Source organism: Mesoplodon bidens (genome assembly GCF_964165515.1).
Source record: "Mesoplodon bidens genome assembly, chromosome: 14".
Lineage (NCBI taxonomy): Eukaryota > Metazoa > Chordata > Mammalia > Artiodactyla > Ziphiidae > Mesoplodon > Mesoplodon bidens.
In genome coordinates, this window is record NC_138170.1 from 53,117,797 (window position 1) to 53,141,994 (window position 24,198).

General features: G+C 37.1%; 1 protein-coding gene across 1 annotated transcript in view; it reads right to left on the minus strand.

Annotated features, from left to right (window-relative positions):
* CAMKMT (calmodulin-lysine N-methyltransferase) overlaps positions 1–24,198 on the minus strand; it is a 388,922-nt gene that overhangs the window by 351,886 nt on the left and 12,838 nt on the right. Inside the window, exons 2-3 of the mRNA XM_081254257.1 lie at positions 19,669–19,841; positions 10,353–10,417 (exon numbers count right to left, since the gene is read on the minus strand). Of these exons, the coding sequence (XP_081110383.1) occupies positions 10,353–10,417; positions 19,669–19,841 (238 nt within the window). The remainder of the gene's footprint in view (positions 1–10,352; positions 10,418–19,668; positions 19,842–24,198) is intronic.

The following is a 24,198-nucleotide window of genomic DNA, read 5'->3' on the forward strand; positions in this document are numbered from 1 at the left end:
AACTGGGATCATGCCAGACAACCTTGACTGTATAGTCACCTTAACTAAAAGAAACTGATCTGCTTCAGTCTCTTGCCCCTGCCTATCCCAGGCTCACAGCCTCCAAGGAGGATCCTACCTTGACAGACTAGTTCCTCAGTACTATGATGGAGAATCAGAAGGAAAGGGGGGAAAAGGGAAGGCAAGAATTATCCTATGATGGATACAAGAGAATTGTTTTCTGAAGTTTTTTGTTTGTTTTGTATGTAAAAGTGCAGAATCAGCATCAATATGGAACAATAGAGGATGGGAGAAAGAAAAAAACAAAAGAAAAACTGCTCAAGACTGTGTTGCTTTCAAGTCATTTAATCAAGAGAGGTAAAATACCCAAGTTATTTAAAAATACTTTTGTTGCATGGACTTTAGACTAACACCCCTTGAGATTGAACCAGAGAGGCTATTGCGCCTGCAGTCTGGGGGGTTGTATTTTATTTGGGGGAGAAAAAGATTAACAAATAGTTAATACAATATGATACCAAAGTCAGTGCTAAATTGTAGAATACAAACTACAAATCTGTAGGACTTAAGAGAGGAAGATCAAAGGAGGCAATATGAATCAATCTCTCCCTTCTAATTATTCTAATTTCTCCTTTAAAGGTATGCAGGGGACAAGTACAAGCAGAGAAGTCATGGTTTACATAAATACATACCACTTCTCAATTGTTCATAACAGCAGTCCAACGAATCCCCACTAAATTCCAATTAAGTTGTCAAATATTAAAATAAAACCAAAATCCAGGATACATCAAAATATTATTTGTCATTCTTTGACTATCATACAATTAAAAATGATACTTAAGTTTTAAGTCTAGGTTCCACCATATCTTTTAGTCAGAAACTAAGGGAGTCCTGAGAAATGGCAAAGACACAAAAGTCTGGCCTCCAACCACCTGGATAGGCAAAGGCTTCAAACAAACCATGAATTTGCCACCAGGAGCAAAAATTCTACCTGATCCAGAACAAGCAGATTGTGAACATGTGGGGCATCTCCAATATACATAATACATCCACATTTTCCAACTCATATACACAGACAGAATGATTGGAAACTTTTCCTCATTCCTTCCATGAACTGTCCCCACCTTCCCAGGATATAATACAAACACTTAGATTCAAGGCTGGGAGTGGAGGGTGAAGGGTGAGAGAGGAGAACATAAAAAAGATGAGGTACATATACACACATACTAAATTCATTCAGTCATCAAATATTTTGTTCACATCAAGCATTCATGAGTGGGGCGACACATACAGGCCACACAAATGTCCAAATATCCACTATTCTCCGTGGAAAGGCTGTCCAAATCCACACTACTTTCCTAAAGACAAAAATATTCATTTAGTTGAGCCTTTTGTGTGACTTGTGTTTACATAAGCAATTTGTAAATATCACTATAACCATAACCTTGAGAAACACATTGAATACCTTAGAGAAAGGGCTATGTAAAAACACAAATCAGTATTACTACTGTATTATTCTGCAAAAAGCAGCACTTCTCAAAAAAGAAAAGAAAATCTGAAATAAAACAAAACCCACATTTGGTTTTAGACTATTTTAAAAGAAAATGCATTCTTTTGCCCCATCCTCACTCCCGAAATCCCCACGCCGTTAGATTGTCAACTACCTTTCAGAAACCCTAGAGAGCCCATTTTCCAGTGACCTTTAATTAGTCCCTTCTGAGACACAACCCACTGGACAGAACTCTGCCAAAGTTATTTTCTAGCACTCCAAGTTACCACTTTTAGTTTCATTTCTCCCATGAACTCTTAAAATTCATTTCTCGCCATTTTGGAGATATGCTACCTTTAAGAAATAGAATAGGCAAACACTCCTCTGTGGTCACTTACTAAATATTAATTTTTAAACAAGTTATCTTTATCTGAGTATCAGTTTCCTCACCACTTGCAAAATTGTTAAGAAGATTAAATGGGAATGGTATTCACAAAGTTCCTAATATTGTAAGGGATGCAAAAGAAATGGTAGCTATTTAAAAGAAGATAAAGAAGTACTACTTAGTATTTGCTGGGGGGGAGGGAGGCTTGCTTGGCATATCTTCTGCTAAAACTTGGAGGCACTTAAATTAGGAACATCCCTTCAAATATATAAAGGATGGAAAAACTAGCAGATTTATGACAAAGACATGAACTACCTTCCAGTAGTAATACCTTGGTTAAGCATTAATACATGTTATGAATCTCGAAAGGATTATAGGGTTTATTTCAGTCTTTCCTCATGATAGCAGCACCTTCTTTTATCAAAGAGAATCACTACAACTCCATAATTTTTTATTTCAAATAGAAATTTTTAAAGTGAATTAAAAAGAGACATCTTCTAAATGTTCCTTCCGTGGTAAATAGTAAAAGCAAATGCATGTGACTCTGTTTATGGCTTAGGGGCATGCTTACCCAATATTGTGTCAAAAGAGAAAACTGCCTGACAACTTGCAGCTAGGAAGTCAGACAGTTGGAGATACATAGCTGGGAAAACTACCATCTAGAGACCTAACCTACCCTCTAGAAATCATTTCTAACCTATCCTCTAGAAGTCTTTCTAATAAAGACTACACACACATTGTGATTCTCAAGAGGGGCTAAGAGCCAAATCCAGAGCCAGTGCTGCATATTGCCATCAGCTCCCCACTCTCATTGGGGCCTCCTATAGTCTCAAGGCTGCAGACAATTACCATATTATATGGTTAGCGTACCATGCTAACCATATAATGCACTGAACCTTAAAATTTATTTTTCAACAGAACTTATAAATTATCTCTGTTCAAGCTCAAAATTCTTCCATTGACTGAGTTTTTAACCTCTTTATATTCCCATGACCTAATGTGGGGCTAGAATGATTTGATCTTTGACTTCTTTTAAGTGTATTGGGAGATTAGCACATTAACATCCAACAATGCTGGGAGCTCGTTGGACAAAAGTTCTGTTTAAAAATAAAATACTTTATATATTTTTTCAGTGGTAAAATGAATTGCTCCTTTTTTCCACAGTACTGTCCTAAGCAATTTGAGGTTTTATCACAGTTTTCAGTAAAAAAAAAAAAAAATTAATACTCAATTTGTAAATTAAAGAATATCTACTTTTTTCAAAATAAAAACATTACCTAACACAAGCCATAAAGAAACAAATACTAAAAAGCATAAAGAAGAAAGTGATAATCATCCATAACTCCAATACCCTAACAAAACACTATGAACATATAGACATAGTACTATGCATATACATACCTACTTAATGAGTATATATATATTTTACAGAAATAGAATCATATTCCCTGCAGTAATATTTTAACCTAATGTGTTTTAGAGATCTTGAACAGCTATAAAATATTCCATCTCATGAATTATCCATAATTAGCCAGTCACCTAAAATTAAAGATTTATGTTTTTTCCAGTTATTCACTGTGCTATAATGAATTCCTTTATATTCCACCTCTGCATATTGGTTTCACTACTTTTTAGAAAAAGAATTATTAGTCAAATGAAATGGGTACTTAAAATTATGAAAGATATTGCCAGATTGCCTCTGGAAAAGTAGAATCAATTTACCCTCCTACCAACAGTGGATGCGAACGCACATTTGCCTACAATTCACCAAACGTGGCTTATCTTCTCTCATCTTTACCAATTTGATAACAAAAATTCTATCTCACTGTTTTAATTGCACTTCGTTACTTCTTTACTAGTAAAATAATCATTTGATATGTTTATAGAGCATTGGTATTACTTTTGTGAAATACCTTTTTCTAATTTTCAACTATGCTTTGTCTTTTTCTTATAGATCTACAGCCTGTTTTTGCTATTTCTCTGTGGGAGCTCTTCACACAATAAAGAGAATACATCTCTCTCTGCATATATTTCATAAATAATAATTACCAGTTTGTCATTTGTCTTTCAACTTTTTTGATACTTTTTGAATAAAGTGACTTTAAATCTTTATTTAGTCAATCTATTCATCTTTAAATTCAAGGGATTTGGGTCACACATAGAAGGGTCTTCCTTATTTCAACATCTGAAAATTATTCATCTGAAAAATCTAGGAGTGTTAGTATTTTTTAATTAAATATTTAATCTATCTTAAATTTATTTTGGTATTTATATAGTATAAAGGAGAGATTTAGTTTGTTATTATTTTCTAAATTCCTAACCAATACTATTTATTGAAAAATCTATCCTTTCCACTCTCACAGAAATTCCATCTTCATCATGTGACAAATCACATATATTTTTCTTTCTGAAACTTCTTTTCTAAAACACTGATTTATATATGTATTTCTGCAGTAATACTATACTTTTAATAATGTAGCTTTGTACTATGTTTTCATGTACAAAATATTAAAACGGGAGGGCACATATCAAAAATATTTCCTGTCTTGTGTTATTTTCCAATATCAAAGATATTGAGAAGGTCTAGGAACAAATGAGACATGATATTAATACTAACAATAAAAACTAATACAAATATTATCTACAGTTTACATACTATTTTCACACTACCTAATATGATATTTACTACACTACAAGGTAGTTACTGTTACTTTTTTTTTTTTTTTTTTTGGCTGCATTAGGTCTTCATTGCTGTGCGTGGACTTTCTCTAACTGCGGCGAGCTGGGGCTACTCTTCGTTGCGGTATGCAGGCTTCTCATTGCGGTGGCTTCTCTTGTTGTGGAGTTCGGGTTCTAGGCACGCGGGCTTCAGTAGTTGTGGCATGCAGGCTCAGTAGTCGTGGCTCACAGGCTCTAGAGCGCAGGCTCAGTAGTTGTGGTGCACGGGCTTACTTGCTCCGCGGCATGTGGGATCTTCCCAGACCAGGGCTCAAACCCGTGTCCCCTGCATTGGCAGGCGGATTCTTAACCACCGTGCCAACAGGCAAGCCCCTAATTACTGTTTCTTATTCAATTATAAGGAGTTAAGATTTGTTCAAAGGCTTGCCTATGATCACACAGCAAGTAACTGGAAGAGCTAAAACCTGAAATTCATATTCCATGAACCTTCCATGACCCCACTAAGTTAAAAATAGAGCAATTACCCATAAAAGCCCAAATTTCTCATCTTTTAATCAAACTATCTTACCAAGTATGTGTGTGTATATATACACACACACATCTATGTAAATGCATTACACGCCTATAACACATAAACACAATATGCCTTTATTTGAATGAGGAAAAACTTTAAATCCAGTCTGACACTCCTGAAGCTTAAATAATTCCACTAATATTATAGACCTTAACTACATTAACACAGTAACAATGAAACAGAAAAACTAAAAATCTGGACTATATTTCCTAAGAGATAGTCACCTTCAGTCTCCCAAATATAGGTAGAAAATGAAAATATTTTGTATTGCAACAAGAATACCTCCTTAAGTAATTACTAACCCAAAAGAGATCAGTTTTGGATACATCACAAAACAGGTCCCACTCTATGAGACCCCTAGGAAGGATCCAGAAGCAGGAGACTGTAGCAGTGTGTGCTAAAAGTCCAGGTCAGCACCAGGATTCACTGGGGAGAAAACAATCACCATTGTCACATGTAAGAGTATATAAGGTAGAGGGTCTACAAATTTCTCTAGGACCATGAGACACCAACCACCACAGGGTCCTGTCATGTAGCCCAGCTAGGAGAAAAAAAAATTTATTTCAAAGAATGGCAGAAGGCGTATTACGAATACATTTCCCAAATTTAAGTGGCAGTGTTGTGTTAGCCAGGACTCCTGAACCACACTAGGTTACTGCAATGATATATATTAACTATTGGCTTCCTAAGCCTTTAATGGCTTATACACATTATATTGTATATATTGTATACAATAAATTGTATGAGAAGTATTAATCATATGTTCATGCTGTCAAGGACGACGTGCTAAAAAAGTACAAATGAAGCAATTATATCCCAAGCACTGATGAGATTTCACACATAGCAAATAGTTGTATTATATACTATGACAGTAAAATTTGGATCAACTAAGTGCTGAAGAGAATCACATTTTTAAAAAATTCATTTCAGTAGAGGAAAGAGATGACTTGGAGAAAGAGGAAATGGTTTCAGAAGAGATACAGCATGATGGGGTTTCTTTGGAGGTCAGGGACTGGCTGGAAAGGAGACTCTGCCCACAGAGGAAACAGAAGCAAGAGATCTGCTGCGTGCTTGCAGAGTACTCTCTTGTGACCCAAGCTATCTGAGTGACATGTTACGTGAAACACAGAAGCAGCCAGCACCTTGTCTGAAGTGAAGGATGCATCCTATACTTTTCCCTAGGTTGCTTGATTGCACCTCTTTCCAGGCATGATGAATCAATAGCAGACACAACCTCTCCACAGAGTAGCTTTGATAGTTAAAAGGTAAGTACGTGGGCTTCCCTGGTGGCGCAGTGGTTGAGAGTCCGCCTGCCGATGCAGGGGAAACGGGTTCGTGCCCCGGTTCGGGAAGATCCCACATGCCGCAGAGCGGCCAGGCCCGTGAGCCATGGCCGCTGGGCCTGTGCGTCCGGAGCCTGTGCTCCACAACGGGAGAGGCCACAACAGTGAGAGGCCCACATACCGCAAAAAAAAAAAAAAAAAAGGAAGTACGTTCTCAAGTACTAGAACCCAAAGATGGAATACGCATACCTAAAAAAGAAGCTTGACTTTCAAAATAATTTGTTTTCCACAGGAGCAAATATAAACACGTAAAAATAAGATTGGGGTCATATCGTATAGAGCAATGAATCATTATGCAGAAATGACTGTGTGGAGATTCATTTTTATTTCTTCCTATAACATTCAAAGGAATTCAAATACTGAAAGGATATCTCAAAAACATAAAACACTTTGCAAGCCACACATGTAAAAATAACAGAGGTAAACATAAAGAATATTTTCTTTTCTAACATATCAGGAAATAAGAAATTATTTAGAGGTTTCATTAATTTTCCAAAATTAAAGATTTTTTCCATATCTTTCTGGTGAGAGCACAAACAAACTCGGACTAAGACTTATCCTCTCATCTTTGAAAATTTACAATGAATAAAAGCATTACTTGTTTCTAAAGTTAACTTAAAATTGAGATTAATAGTTCCACTAAACATGAATATATTTTGTATATATTCACATATGTGTATTTTCTATAAACATGTACGGGGGTGTTGTAACTATAAAGTATTTTAATTAAGTTATTTTTCCTATTATCAGGAAGTTATGTTAACCTGTAAACTAACTCCTGAAGTAAATGAATAATTCCTGGGACTTCCCTGGTGGCACAGTAGTTAAGAATCCACCTGCCAATGCAGGGGACACGGGTTCGATCCCTGGTCCGGGAAGATCCCACATGCCGTGGAACAACTAAGCATGTGAGCCACAACTACTGAGCCTGTGCTCTAAAGCCGACGAGCCACAACTACTGAGCCCATGTGCAACAACTACTGAAGCCCACACGCCTAGAGCCCGTGCTCTGCAACGAGAGAAGCCATTGCAATGAGAAGCCCGTGCGCCTCAACGAAAAGTAGCCCCCGCTCGCTGCAACTAGAGAAAGCCCGCACACAGCAACGAAGACCCAACACAGCCAAAAATTAATTAATTAATTAATTAAAATAAATAACAATAAAAATAAGTTGTCCTGTTTTAAAAAAGAAATGAAAAAAATGAAGAAAAATATCAGTCAGGAAAATCTATTTTTTTGTATTAATGAATTGCTGAATATATTAAATATATAAGAAACAAATCAAATACAGATGTTTACACATACATATTTCAATGTTTACACATACATATTTCTATGTTTACATGATGAAAGCTTAGGGTTACTATTCAAGGTATTTATTCTAGTTATATTGATGTGTTGAGACAGAATTGTGATTTTAGCGCCCTCTGCTGGGTTTTCCAGTCACAAACTCAATCTAATGTCACCATTAGGGTAAAATCAAACATTTGAGACATCAAGTGAGAAATCACTTTTTCAATCCTTGATTACTTTAAGCCTTGGCAAAGATTATATAAAAGTTATAATCAAGATTTACTTTATTGTAACAGGAATTTATCAATTTTACATTAAGTTGAAGTATCATTATACATTTTTAAAGAGTATAATATAAAAGTTACACTAAACAAAATGTTTTAAGAAGTCTTATTTTTATCACTTCTTACTTGGCAATACATTCAGGTTTTTAAGATCACATTTATGGACTTCCCTGGTGGTGCAGTGGTTAAGAATTTGCCTGCCAATGCAGGGGACATGGGTTCGATTCCCTGGTCCGGGAAGATCCCACATGCCGCAGAGCAACTAAGCCCGTGCGCGAGAACTACTGAGCCCACACTCTAGGGCCCGCGTGCCACAACTACTGAAGCCCGCATGCCTAGAGCCTGTGCTCCGCAACAAGAGAAGCTACCGCAATGAGAAGCCTGCACACCACAATGAAGAGTAGCCCCTGCTCACCACAACTAGAGAAAGGCCGCATAGCAACGATGACCCAGGGCAGCCAAAAATAAATAAATAAATAGATTAATTTTTTTAAAAAGACCACATTTATGACAAGACATTTTAATAAATTACTATTTTTCTAATTTGATCTATTTTCCCACCTTGTTAGTTCAATCAAAATAGTTTATTTTAAAACATCAGAATAATCCTTAAAAATACTTTCTTCATTATTAGAAAAAAACTGCAAAGCTTTAGAGGTACTCACCACTGGTAATAATAAAGAGTTTCATTTACTGAGTATCAAGTATGAGGAATACAGTATGTTATACACTTTCCATACATTATGTCCAGTTCTAAGAGATGAAAAAAACTGAGGTTCATAGAGATAATATAAATTGCTCAAGATTAATTTCAGAACCAAGATTTAAATGTAGGTGTGTCTCAATCCAAAGTCTCAAACCTTTCTACCAAACAATGGGCAGCACTGGGGAAAAAAAAAGCTATTAACATACAATTTCTGCATTTGTCAATGCAACAACAACTTACGGTGGTGGTGGGGGTAACATATTATTCATACACAAAATAATAGCTTAGACCTTTAGGAAAATATTTTTATTTTACATAATGCTGCCAGCTAGTGGCCCTACTTCATACTGAACCACTGGGAACAGTACTTGATTTTTACATTACCAAATCAAAAATCCACATTTAACATTCTAGAATTATGTTCCTAAATTGGGTATGCATAAGCCTGCCCATTACCACAGAACTAAAGGAGAATGTCTCCTCAACCACCATTAGTATCCCTTACCCAGACCTTGCCCCAACCCCCAATAAAAATATTGGGAAAGAATTCAGCAAGTGCCAACACAGAGAAACTAAAAGGTATACCTAACACTATCCATGAAAAAGAAACCTACATTCTTTTAAATATTTTAGGATAATTTTAGGATAGTTAGATTCCTTAGTGACAAAATACATAAATATTTTTTTTCACAATCAAAAGCTTGCCATCATGTGGGCATAAGAACAAAATCATTGCCTGAGTATTGTGGGACATTATTCTATGCAGATCGAAAATTAGAGAGCATTTGATAACGTAGTACTGTTAGCAGAATATGTTATTTTAGTTCAGACAATAAGTAGTTACAGTTGTGAAATTTCCTGAGAAGAAAAGTATTTGAGTATAATTTTTACATTTAAAATGGAATTATTTCATTGATTATCCACTATCTTAAGAAAAATAGCCTATGCAACACATAAAGGAGTACACCGCTCCTATCATGGTATGTTGTTTAACGTAGTGATATAAAGATATTTCTTGTTTGATTTCTTTCATTACATGACATTATAATTAAATGATTTTCTCAGTGGAGAAATCTATTATGACTTAATCAGAGACTTAGATAAGAAATCAATATATTCTATAATATTATAATAATGCACAAAATAAAATCATTCTGGTATTAAAGTATATTAGCAGCAAGGAAAAATGTTCTGGGTTCACTCTTTAGTGAAAGAGAGAAGAAGCAAGAAGTAAAAACACACATACCCAAACACAGCAAAGAAGGGAGAGACAGCCCCTCTGTTGGACTGATTAACTGAAAAGGTCAAAATGAAAACAAGGAACAAAAGGGATAGTACTGGAGAATCCAGTGTTCCTCCTGATCTATGTTCTGTCATACACACACACAGACACACAGACACAAAACTGCCAAGTATAAAAACTGCCTTATCCCACTTAGTAGGTACATCTTACATGAGGCTTATTATGCAGCTAAAAACAGCAAGAGTTTCTATTACACACACACACACACACACACATCAATAAAATAAACACTGTGAAAAAAAATTTAAAATGGACTTTTAAAACACTAAAAATATTTCTATACAGTGGGTATATAACTTACAAATATTTCCTGTATTGTCAAAGCTGGTAAGAACATCTTCAACATTCAAAGATCCACTATTATGCCTAGAAAGGAATAAAGCACTTTCTTTAATGATTCTGAAACATTAACATTCATTAATCTTTTAAAAAGCTGAGACTATATTGTGATACACTCAATACTAATAACCCTTTCCATGTGGTGTTTTTAAAATATTTCTGCCCACTAGAGGGAGAAGGAGAAGAAATAACAGATGAGTCTTTGGGATATTTAATGTAATGACATTTCTTGATGATTAATCTACACTTTAAAGTACTAATAAATATTTTTATTGTTATAATTATATAAATGTGACATAAATTATTTACCTTTATAAAGACAACAAAACAAAACCCTACACTTTGAGAATCTCAAAATGAAAATAAACAATCAACTTCCATTACCACACTCCACAATACATAAGTTCCTTCTATTATGGCCCAACAAATTCACAACTTCAGTCACAAAGAACTAACCGACCTTCAGGTCTGCACGTTCCATTTACAGGGAGTTCTAAATGTCAGGGGGCAAATGTTCTGTATCTTGCTCACTGATCTTAATTCTATTCCTCTTATTTATTATTTTTTAAAATAAATTTATTTATATTTGGCTGTGTTGGGTCCTCATTGCTGCATGCGGGCTTTCTCTAGTTGTGGCGAGTGGGGGCTACTCTTCATTGTGGTGCGCAGGCTTCTCATTGCGGAGGCTTTTCTTGTTGCAGAGCTCTAGGCGCACGGGCTTCCATAGTTGTGGCACACAGGCTCGGTAGTTGTGGCTCACAGGCTCTAGAGCGCAGGCTCAGTAGTTCTGGCGCATGGGCTTAGTTGCTCTGCAGCATGTGGGATCTTCCCGGACCAGGGCTCAAACCACGTCCCCTGCATTGGCAGGCGGATTCTTAACCACTGTGCCAACAGGCAAGCCCCTAATTACTGTTTCTTATTCAATTATGAGGAGTTAAGATTTGTTCAAAGACTTGCCTATGATCACACAGCAAGTAACTGAAAGAGCTAAAACCTGAAATTCATATTCCATGAACCTTCCATGACCCCACTAAGTTAAAAATAGAGCAATTACCCATAAAAGCCCAAATTTCTCATTTTTTAATCAAACTATCTTACCAAGTATGTGTGTGTATATATACACACACATCTATGTAAATGCATTACACGCCTATAACACATAAACACAATATGCCTTTATTTGAATGAGGGAAAACTTTAAATCCAGTCTGACACTCCTGAAGCTTAAATAATTCCACTAATATTATAGACCTTAACTACATTAACACAGTAACAATGAAACAGAAAAACTAAAAATCTGGACTATATTTCCTAAGAGATAGTCACCTTCAGTCTCCCAAATATAGGTAGAAAATGAAAATATTTTGTATTGCAACAAGAATACCTCCTTAAGTAATTACTAACCCAAAAGAGATCAGTTTTGGATACATCACAAAACAGGTCCCACTCTATGAGACCCCTAGGAAGGATCCAGAAGCAGGAGACTGTAGCAGTGTGTGTTAAAAGTCCACGTCAGCCCCAGGATTCACTGGGGAGAAAACAATCACCATTGTCACATGTAAGAGTATATAAGGTAGAGGGTCTACAAATTTCTCTAGGACCATGAGACACCAACCACCACAGGGTCCTGTCATGTAGCCCAGCTAGGAGAAAAAAAAAAAATATTTCAAAGAATGGCAGAAGGTGTATTACCAATACATTTCCCAAATTTTAGTGGCAGAGTTGTGTTAGCCAGGACTCCTGAATCACACTAGGTGTGACCTGAATCAGTAGGTCATAGAGTCTGAGTTACTTTTCCAGTGGTGATTACAAAAAGTTGGTGCTAACACAGCCACAATCTTCTACATTCTCCCTTATATAACTTACAGCTGTAGTTCTTTAGGATGTTGTAATAGTTTATAATAACCATTAATAATTCACAATAAAATTTACTTCATCCACACTACTTTGTCATTAAAACTCATCACAAATGATATATACTATTATGGACTGAACTGTGTCTCCCCAAAATTCATATGTTGAAGCCCTAACCCCCAGTGCCTCAGAATGCGACCGAATTTGGACACAGGGCCTTCAAAGAGTTAATTAAGTTAAAATTGGGTCATTAGGGTGAGCCCTAATATACATATATATATATATATATATATACATATATCCTTACAAAAAAAGGAGATTAGGACACACAGAGACAACAAGGCATGTGCACAGAGGGACAACCACGTGAAGAGGCAGCAAGAGAGCAGCCACATGCAAGTCAAAGAGAGAGGCCTTGATGAAACCAAACCTGCAACACCTAGATCCAAGACTTCTAGACCCCAAGCTGTGAGAAAATAAACTTGCTGTTTAAGCCATCCAATCAGTGGTGTTTTGTTCTGGGAGCCCTAGCAAGCTAATACATATAGTAAGAGAACACATGTAAACCGTAATACCCTTTTCAGAACAACATTTTATTTCTATCACAGAGACCAACTTCCTTCATGGAGTGACCAAGTGAGGATGCAAAAAGTTATGTGCAATAATCACTGGCCCAATAACCATTGGGCTCAACAGTATCATAACCTAAGGCAATGAAGTTATCAACCACAAATCCAACTTTCATCTTCATAACACAATGATTCTGCACCTTCTCTGTGGATGCAAGATTCTAGAAGAGGTTATTTACGCCTAACATGGAAAACTACAACATACATGTCAGACAAGAGAGGAAAAAGAACAAAGCATTAAACATCTAAAGAACAAGATGAAGCTATTAAAATGATCAGCAATACAGCACAGAACTCAAAAAACATTTTCCTAAATATAAAAGCAATATACGGTTTCCTCAAGAAAAAACTGCCCATAATCCTGTCATGCAGAGGTAACCACAGTTAATAGTTTGGTATATAGCCTTCAAATTTTATGCTGTGCTCATAGACCTGTCATTAAATAACTGAGAGCACATTGTCCATACGGTTTTGCAATTTGTATTTTTTCGTTTAACATATTATAAAGTTTCCCACATCATTAAATATTCTCCTGCAACATGATTTTAATGGCTGCCAAGCAGTCCAATGAATGCACCATAATTTACTGAACCAACACCTTATGATGGATTTTTAGATTATGCCCACTTTTGTGCTTTATGCATATTGTTTCAATGAACATCCTTGTAGCAATAGCATTGAGCCCCTTTCTGATTATTCCTTCAGGATAAATACCTAAAAGTGAAATTGCTTTATGGCCTAGTTTTTTTTTTTTTTTTTTTTTTTTGCGGTACGCAGGCCCCTCACTGCTGTGGCCTCTCCCATTGCGGAGCATGGGCTCCGGATGCGCAGGCTCAGCGGCCATGGCTCACGGGCCCAGCCGCTCCGCAGCATGTGGGATCTTCCCGGACCAGGGCACGAACCCGTGTCCCCTGCATCGGCAGGCGAACTCTCAACCACTGTGCCACCAAGGAAGCCCTATGGCCTAGTTTTAATAAGGACATTCTCTCACGCACATCGCACGCTCTCTCTGTCACTCTCTCTCTCTCTCTCTCTCTCTCTCTCTCTCATCAAGATGAAATAAATATCTGAAAAGAAATCTGAGACAAGAGTTAAAAAAAAAAAAGGTACATATATTTTGCAAGAAGTTAAATATTTCTAAAAAGCAGAAACTGGGATAAAGTAAAATGCATGTTTAAAAGTTAAAAGCAGTATTAAAAATAGAAAGTGTGACACAAAACTTGTCTTCTTGAAAGCATTATTTCTTGAAGCCAAGAAGCAGAAAGTATACCCTATGACATTAAATGGGATCAGGTTGGGGAAACAGGAAAACTAATCCTATACCTCTAAGTAACTTACAAAGATGAAAATCATTTATCTACGAAGTCTAGAAACCCTAAAAGATGGCATCTCATGAAAGAAACATGTCAACAAACATTGTCTTCAATGGTATAAGAATTAGTCCTACTTATAGGAAAACTGCCATGAACACAGTGTGGTAAAGATTCAGTTTGATTATTTCAAGTTCCCTTTCATTTGGCCCAAACTCAAGGACTTTTCTTTGTTCAGAGTCATCTATACTTTATTCAAGTATCAACTCTATAAGATCTTGTCTACCCTTAATCTTTCAACTGTTTACCTAGGTCCTGCCTGGATAATGTGGTTATTAGACAGTAATACCTGCAAGGAAGGGACCTTATCAAACTTCAGTTTTACCGTTACACTGATAATTAATGTTATATAACAGTCATAACATTTTGCTAACATATCCAGGGTATAAAAAGTTCACTCCATATTCTCCTAAACTCTGAAGCGTTAACTTGTTTCCCAAGCCTTTAATTTAAATGTTCTCACCACAAAAAAGAAATGATAATTATGTGACATGATAGAGGTGTCAGCTAGTAGTATGGTACTAATCATTTTGCAATATATAAGTGAATCAAGTCAACGCAGTGTATACCTTAAATTTACACAGTGTTATATGTCAATTATATCAATATCTCAATAAAGCTGGAAAAAAATTTACCAGTAGCCAGTTTTTTCTTCCCAAAGCCAACCAATTTTTTTCACAAGCACCTAAAGCTATGCTAGACCTGAGGACCTTTGAGTTTTTCTAAAGAATGGCCTATGGGGTAAGGACTAAGGAGCAAGTCACTGGGGCAGATAATTATCTGAAGAGGGAAAAAAAAAAGCTACAAGAGAAAAATTTGAAGCCTAAAGGTATCAAGAGATTGAAACCAGAGGTTAAAAGTAAGTGAGGGCTAAATATGGCACCCAAAACACAAATAACAAAAGAAAAAAATAGATAAATTGAACTTCAACAAAACTAAAAACTTTTGTACACCAAAGGACACTATCAAGAAAGTGAAAAGATAACGCAGAAGATGGGAGAAAATATTTGCAAATCACATATCTGATATGGGTCAAGTATCCAGAATATATAAAGAAGTCTGAAATTCAATAACAAAGAGACAAACAACCCAATTAAAAATGGGCATAAGACTTGAATAGACATTTCTCCAAAGAAGATATACAAATGGCCAACGGGCACATGAAAAAACATACAACATAATTAGTCACTGGGGGACTGCAAATCAAAACAACAGTAAGATATCACTTTACACCCACTAGAATGGCAATAATACAAAATAATAATAATATAGGAAAAATCATAGGTGCTTGCAAGAATGGGGAGAAACTCATATATTCCTAGTAGGTAAAATGGCACAGCCACTGTGGAAAACAATTTGGCTATTCTTTAAAAAGTTAAACAAAGAGTTACTACATGACCCAGTAATTCTGCCCCTCAGTACATACCTAAAAGAAAGAATTTAAAACTTATACATTCGGGCTTCCCTGGTGGCGCAGTGGTTGAGAGTCCACCTGCCGATGCAGGGGACATGAGTTCGTGCCCCTGTCCGGGAAGATCCCACATGCCACGGAGCAGCTGGGCCTGTGAGCCATGGCCGCTGAGCCTGCACGTCCGGAGCCTGTGCTCCGCAACAGGAGAAGCCACAGCAGTGAGAGGCCCGTGCACCGCAAAAGAAAAAAAAAAAAAAAAACTTATACATTCACATAAAAACTTGTACATGAATGTTCATAGCAGCATTATTCATAATAGCCAAAAAGTAGAAACTACCCAAATGTCCATCAACTGATGAAGGGATAAACAAAATATGGTATTGTCCGTACAATGGAATATTATTCATCCATAAAAAAGGAATGAAGTTCTGGTATATGCTATAACATGGATGAATCAGAAAACATTATGCTAAGTCAAAGAAGCCAAATATAAAGGCCACATATCATATGATTCTACTTATATAAAATGTCCAGAATAGGCAATATAGGCAAATCCATATAGACAGAAAGTAGATAAGTAGTTGCCAGGGGCTAGGGGGAGGAGGAAGATGGAGAGTTACTAGTAATGGGGATGGGGTTTCCTTTTGGGGTGATGAAAAGCTTCGGAAATTAGAGAGTGGTGATGGTTGCACAACATCGTGAATATACTGAATTGCACAATTTAAAATGATTAATTTTACCTTGATTAAAAAGAAAAGTGGTCCCCCAAAATCAGAAAAAGTAAGCCAGAGAGTGGAATGGGTCCTAAGAGGCTGCGTAAGAACAAAGAGGAAAGGTTTCCTGAAGGAAAAGGTTTAAAAAGTTGATTTTCCATGCTACTTTGGAGCTCTTTCAAAAATAAATGGCTGAAGAGTTTTTTTTTTTCAGTCTTACATCTACTAGTTATAGGAAACTAAAAGATTATTTCTACATAATATATGATAATTTGAAAAAGTACCTAGGGAATATTTCAATTTACTGAAACTTTGAATATATGTATATGTAAGCAAACTACACAAACAATCATGATTGGAGTTTAAATAACCTAGAAAATTAAGTTATAATTAGCCCATATCTGTGATTTAAGCTCCATGAAAACATGACTCAATGGATTAGTCTTTTAATTTTCTACATACACTGCACCACATTTTGAAGCTCCTATAAAGTTCCTTCTAAAATACAAAAAAAAATACAAGAGGACAAAAGCTGCTTTAATATTCACCGCTGTGGTTAACAGCACTACTAACATTAAAACTGTACTTTTAAAATATAAATTCAGGGACTTCCCTAGTGGCACAGTGGTTAAGAATCCACCTGCCAATGCAGGGGACACAGGTTCGAGCCCTGGTCCCTGAAGATCCCACATGCTGCAGAGCAACTAAGCCCGTGCATCACAACTACTGAGCCTGAGCTCTAGAGCCCACGAGCCACAACTACTGATGCCCACGTGCCTAGAGCCCATGCTCCGCAACGAGAAGCCACCACAATGAGAAGCCTGCGCACGGCGACAAAAGAGTAGCCCCCGCTCACTGCAACTAGAAGAAGCCTGCGCGCAGCAACGAAGACCCAATGCAGCCAAAAATGAACAAATAAATAAATAAATTTAAATTAAAAATAATAAATAAATAAACAAATATAAATTCAGTATCCATATTTGCCTCAGATACCAACCTTGTCAAGTTTTAAAGGGGCACCTATGATACACTACACATATAAGGATAATCTGCCATACATCTAATTTCATAAGCATACCATTCCCACCACAAGTTTTTATTCAGTGAGCACTCACAGGGTACATATTAAATCCAGTGGGGTGAGGGTTTGTTTTATTTTTTTTCCTTTCCTTAGAGAAGCAATACATGATCTCAATGCCGTGCATTTTTTGTACTACAGTCAAAGACAAAGTCATTCTTGACTTCTTATCCATTCCAAGCCTCCAGGACAGGCCAAAAGGCAAGAATGCTAGGCTTCTAATTCAGCAATTACCATAGCAACAGGAGTCATTCAAAGAAAGGAGGACAGTTCAGGCCTCTCAACTTTTTCTATACCTAAGACATGTATACATTTATAAATGAATAACTCAGGCACTTTTATGGTTCTGAATATAAATGGAAGTATTTTAAAGTTTCCAGAATATGCAAATTCCTATTACAATGAAATTAAGTTAAAATACAGGGGCGGGGAACAACAATTTCTAGTATCTATACAGTAATCTCTTTACAACAAGAAATTGCAACTTATAAGACAAGAAGAAGAAATTTTTTTAATACAGTTTTTTACTATACATAGAAAATCCTAAGGATGTCACCAGAAAACTACTAGAACTAATTAGTGAATCTAGTAAGGTTGCAGGATACAAAATTAATGCACAGAAATCAGCCAATGAGGCCTAAATTCTAGCTCAGTCACCTGTCTTCTTTCTATAAACTAGGATTTAATATCATATTTATATAGATATATTTATTCTTTCAAAAATGGATATATCACAAAGAACCACACTGTTGGAGAGGGGTTTTACTGCTACATCAATGCCATCTCCACCAGGTGGAGAACCATGCCTTATTTTGAAAGCTCTCAAGAACAGAAGATTTCACATTCTCTCTGGCTAAGCCTTACCAGGGCCTTGAAGATGTCAGGAAGTTATTCTTGGTACAGTTTACACTTACTGCCTCTTGTTACGGTAGATGTAGAAGATAAGTTTTAGAGCTTTATACCTGAAGACCCCTACCAGTAGGGGTATTACTTTGTTTCTCCTTCTCTTTAATATCCTTATAGATTCTATCTTCCAATTGTTTAATCATCTTCATTCCTACTTCACAGAGTTATTGTAAGGAGTACATGAATTAGAATACATCAAAGCACGTAGTACTGTACTTGGCAAACAGTAAGCATTTAATGTATTTTTCTTTCCTTCCTAAATCAAGGACTAAACTAATTATCTCCATCAGGATGCCAGGCAGCTGAGGTATTCTAATTTGAATCCCATAATGAATGTACAGGCAAGCTCACAAATCCCTAAGTTTTTACCTTCTATTTAGAGTTTTTAATAAATCAATATGATGAAACCAGATCCTAATTGCATTCCCCTGCCCACCTTAGTGAATTTTTATCCAAATCCCAAATTTTAAGCTATTATGGTATCTTTTAGAGCTGAGATATTTTAAACTAAAATAGTTCAGGAAACATATACTATAAATAGACACCCTTTGTGAAAACTTTCTTAAAATTATTCCTAACCTCACCTAAACTGTATTCAGACACGTTTCCACTTAAAATGTTTTTTGCTCTTCTTACAGTTACTGTAAATGTACTCCTCCCTCCCTTTCAAAATGTGAAATCTTGTCAAGAAAGGCAGATTTTATAAAATCAAATACCTGCAGTAATACTGCAACATGCTAGACTATAACTGTGAGAGAAAATTAATTCAGTAAAAATGATATCTTGTTACTTCAGTTTGCAACTCTCTTATTTCTCTTCTAATGATTTTTAAAGCAAGAACAGTCTGTATGCTTCTCACGATATCAGTGTTTTGGGTGAATTTTCTCCTCCTATTCCTAAGATTCTATTCTGAAAGTGACAAAACATGAATGGGAAAAATACCAAAGCTTGATTTTTCAAATAACTACTACTTGAAGAAGAGTTTGGAAAAATTCTGTTTTCACTTTCAGTCTTCTTTGCCTCAAAAAGAACTTGGCTTTTTTTCATAATCAAATGCTATGAGACAATGATTAAATGAACCCTTTGATTTGAACTTTATCCTCAAATGCTGATACATTCCTTAGAATGTTTTTTTTTTAGTTCTGAGAATACAGTAAGACCCAGTTAACAGGATTCCAAACACAAAGTTGCAAAACCTAAGTTCTGATAAAGACTGCCTGCAAACTCAATAGAATGAACAATGAGATTCTTAGTAGATTGTTTTCTTCTAAAAGAGAAAAAAGCTTAAAAAAAAATCTTAACTAGAGTGATGTTTACCTTAAGAAAATACTGTATTCAGGATAGAAGATGCTTGTATATTGAACCCAGGCACCAACTTCCTCTTCAGTTTCCCTTTTTTGGGCTTCTGTTACTGAGAACAGATTAAATGATTCAAATCTTCTTACAGATACATGTCGTAGACAATCATCCAGGTGTTTCTGTTTCAGGACCTTTGAAATAAAACCAAATATTATGGTCACATTATATAAATATAAATTAAATGTTCAACATTTAAGTGGTAAGGGGACTTTCTTTTCCAATAATGGCAGATTACATAATTCAGACCAACATCTTACTGAAGACAACTAGAAAAGATGCACAAAATATTTTAAAACATTACTCGAAGGCATCAGAGGGCAAAGAATATAGTGAAGATCTACCAGTCTAATACCTTTAAAAGGAGGTAAATCTAGAGAGATGAGTCTGGCTTTTGCAACCACTTTTCTTGTGAAACATTCCTCAATTCCAAAAGAAAGAGCAGAGAAGACAAGCAGCACCTTCAACAGCTTGTAGACTTAGGGGGTAAAAGCTGAATTTCAAAGCTTAATACCTAGGCAGGGGCAGGTATGTTATTCTGAGCCGGTGTGTGTGTGTTAAGATAAATCAAATCAGTAGTTTTGTTGGTGCCATTGAAAACTAGGTTTTTAAGTATGGAAGAAAGGAGATACAGCTGTAAGATTAATGAGGTTAAGCAAAAACCCTGTAGTTCTGAATCTGAATAAAGTATAATATAAACTAATGATGTATTTCATTTTTTAAAACTGTACATATATTTCCTACATCTAACCACTGAAAAGGTCTAACAACAATGACCAAACTAGTAGCAATGAGCACACCTACTGCACATACTGCTGTCTCTAAATACCTTTTTTTATTAAAACAAAGTAAGGGGAATCCCCTGGTGGTCCAGGGGTTAGAACTCCACGCTTTCACTGCCAAGGGCGTGGGTTCAACTCCTGGTCAGGGAACTAAGATAATGCAAAGCCACGCAGCACAGCCAAAAAAAGAAAGAAAAAAAAAAAAGTAAGGCCCTTGGAAGAAGGGCAGGAATTGTACAAGATAAGTCTGCAGCATCATGCACACAAAAAAACAAGCCATACAAAATTAAGGGTTATATCAAAAGGACTCAGGAGACAATCTGAGCAGGGTCCATTGGCCAAACATGGGATAGTGCAAGCATTAACAAAGATAATAAATGTAACTGAATTGAAACACATTAGTTCATAACGGTAACTTTTTAAATGCCTCATTGATGATCACTGAAAAATGCTAAAGAACCAACTTATTTTGAAAACTAGTAAATGAGGAGAAAAAATCAAGTATTTATCTGTCTCTTCTATATGAACCATAACTGAGAATATCCAAATGGAAGATGAGGGGAGATTTCTCTTTATACTAGTATCCCAAGTAATAAATGAAGAAGGAACAACAGAATATCACCATTTTTCAACTCCCTCATGAATTCATGAACCTAGGTAATCATCATCAAGAAGAGAAATAACCAGACATCACTATGATTATTGATGAAATCTCACACCACCACCATCTTGACCAACTAAACAAGACAAAACAAAAAACATCAAATCTGAATCGGATCAAGCCTCTATATCTTACAGGAAATAGGAAATACAGGGATAGAGGAACACATTAAACAACATAATCAAGTGCAATTAGCAAAATTCAAATTATGGGAAACTACAAAACACCCAGTTGCTTCTAAAATAAACGGCAAGGGTTGAAAAAGAGACACGCAGAGGGAATATTTAGATTAAAAAGACTTGAACATATCAACCAATAACAATATTTGGAACTTAATTTGGATCCTGTTTTCAAAATAATCAAATTGTAAAGAAAAATTAGGAGACAATGGAAAACTTTTGGAAACTGACCAGATATTTTATGACATCAAGGAATTATTCTGGATAGAATATGGTATTGTAATTAATTTTTTAATGTCATCTTGTATAGGTACATACTGAAATATTTATAGAAAAAATATTATATCTGAGATTCGCTTCAAAATAATCTGGTGAGGGTTGCATAATGAGAGAACAGAAATGAAACAAATTTGGTCCAGAGTTAAAAATAGTTGAAGCTATGGAAACCTGAGTGGTTATTAAACTATTTTTTTCCACTTTTGTATATGTTTGACATTTCCATAAAGTTTTTTTAAGATATAAAGTGCTCTAATAGTCATAAACAAATGAAAAATAAAAAGATATGAAAAACCAAATATATTTGGAAGTTAAGCAATAAACTTCTAAATAACCTCTGAATCAAAAAAAGAACACAATGGAAATTAGAATGTATTTTGAACTGAATAATAAAAATACATTTCAAGGGCGGAGTCAAGATGGCATACTAGGAGGACTCGGAATTCATCTCCCCCCACAACTAGGGCATCTACCAGGCACCGGTGAGGGACCACGGACACCTAAGGGGACAGGATGAACCTCCAGCGACCGGGTAGGACATGGGCATGGGAGGAGTGAAGGGGGAGAAGTGGAGGCAGGACGGGACTGGTGCCCCTAAGGGGCGGCTGGGGGAGGGGAAGGGATCCCATGCCGGAAGGGGTAAATTGGGGGACCACTGGGAGGGCAGAGGATCAAAAGGGAGCGTGGCCAGGTTTCTCCTGACCACTTGGGCGCCCAGGAACCTGCTGAGATCCCAGGATTCGTCCTCTGCCGACCGAGGCCCCCTCCAGCCACGCAGGTCCTGAGGGAGTGGAAGGGAGGAAGGAGGAGCAAAAGTAAAGGCCGGACCTCCAGGACTGGCAACCCTGAGAGGTGGCTGGGGGAGGGTAGTTCCTACACCCAGCGGGACCCACCCGCGGTTAGGGGTCCAGCAGTGACAGGGGACACCCTGGGGGAGATGGTGAGGGAGGGGCACGAAGGAATGGAAGGGAATGTGGCCAGTGCCTTCCCTGTCCACTTAGCCACCAGAGAGCCTGTTGGGCTCGGGCCTAATCCTCTGCCCTCGGAGCCTCCCTCCTGCCATGCAGAATCCAAGCCCCACCCTTACACCCTCACCCAGGGCCCCACCTCTACACTCGGAGACCCCCTCCAATGCACTGGGCCTCAACCCCACCCACACACCCTCACTCAGGGCCCCACCTCCAAACTCCGGAACCCCACACTCCAGAGGCCCTCCCTTCCATGTGCTGCCTCTCCCCTTCCACACAGGTCTTAAGAAGAGGCCCTGCACCACACTTGAATGTGGCCCCCCTCAAGGCCTTTTCCAGCTACATGGGTCCTGAGCCTAGGCCCCGCCCCATCATCAAACGTAACACCAAATGCCTGGGTCCTGCCCCACCCTAAACCCTGCCCCTGCCTAAGTTCCAGCCCCCACCTAAACTTCGCCCCCATAGCCAGGGCTTTTTTTTTTTTTTCTTTTTCTTTTCTCTTCTTTTAGATTGGGGTTCTGTTTTACCTTGCTGATTCACTGTTGTTGATTCTTTTATGGTTTTATTTTTCCTAATAAATCTTTTATTTTTCTAATTTTATTTTATTCTTTATACTCTGTAATTGTTCTCCCCTTCTGGCTTGTTTCCTGCCCCCCCCTTTTTTTTTTCTTTTTTCTGTTGAGGTTTTATTTTACCTTGTTGCACTTGTTTCAGTGATAGTTTTAGGGGTCCCCTGGTGGCGCAGTGGTTGAGAGTCCGCCTGCCGATGCAGGGGATACGGGTTTGTGCCCCGGGAAGATCCCACATGCCACGGAGCAGCTAGGCCCGTGAGCCATGGCCGCTGAGCCTGTGCATCTGGAGCCTGTGCTCCGCAACGGGAGAGGTCACAACAGTGAGAGGCCCACGTACCGCAAAAAAAAAATAAAAGAAAGAAAGGATGAATTGTTTTAAAAGTTTTTACAAAAATAGGGTCTTTTTGTTATCTATCAACTATGGTCATCAGGAAGAAAAACACACCACTCAACAAAGCTTAGTCTCAAGAAAAAAACGAAGTAATTAAATTTTAAAATGTAAAATGTAGATATTATATATTGTTTTAGATCTTGTCCAATTAACTTCCAAGAAGCAAATGCCTTTTTTTTTTTTTTTTTTTTGCGGTACGCGGGCCTCTCACCGCTGCGGCCTCTCCCATTGCGGAGCACAGGCTCCGGACACGCAGGCTCAGCGGCCATGGCTCACGGGCCCAGCCGCTCCGCAGCATGTGGGATCCTCCCAGACCGGGGCACGAACCCGCGTCCCCTGCATCGGCAGGCGGACTCTCAACCACTGCGCCACCAGGGAAGCCCGCAAATGCCTTTTTATACTAATTAAATTACTGTGATGTCAAGGTAATGGCATCATAAATCACTAAGGTAAAAAATTATTTAAATCAATACATGTATAATATTTAAAGGGGCTTTTATAGTTTAGTAAATCCCATGATCTACAATATGTCAACAAGGTAATACTCAATGAAAGTAACAGGCAATATACTTAGAATAAATAAAAGCAAACATTTATTTATGTAATCTATACATTCTCAATAAAGGTAACTATAATGGAGATCAAGTCAAATTACTTTTGAT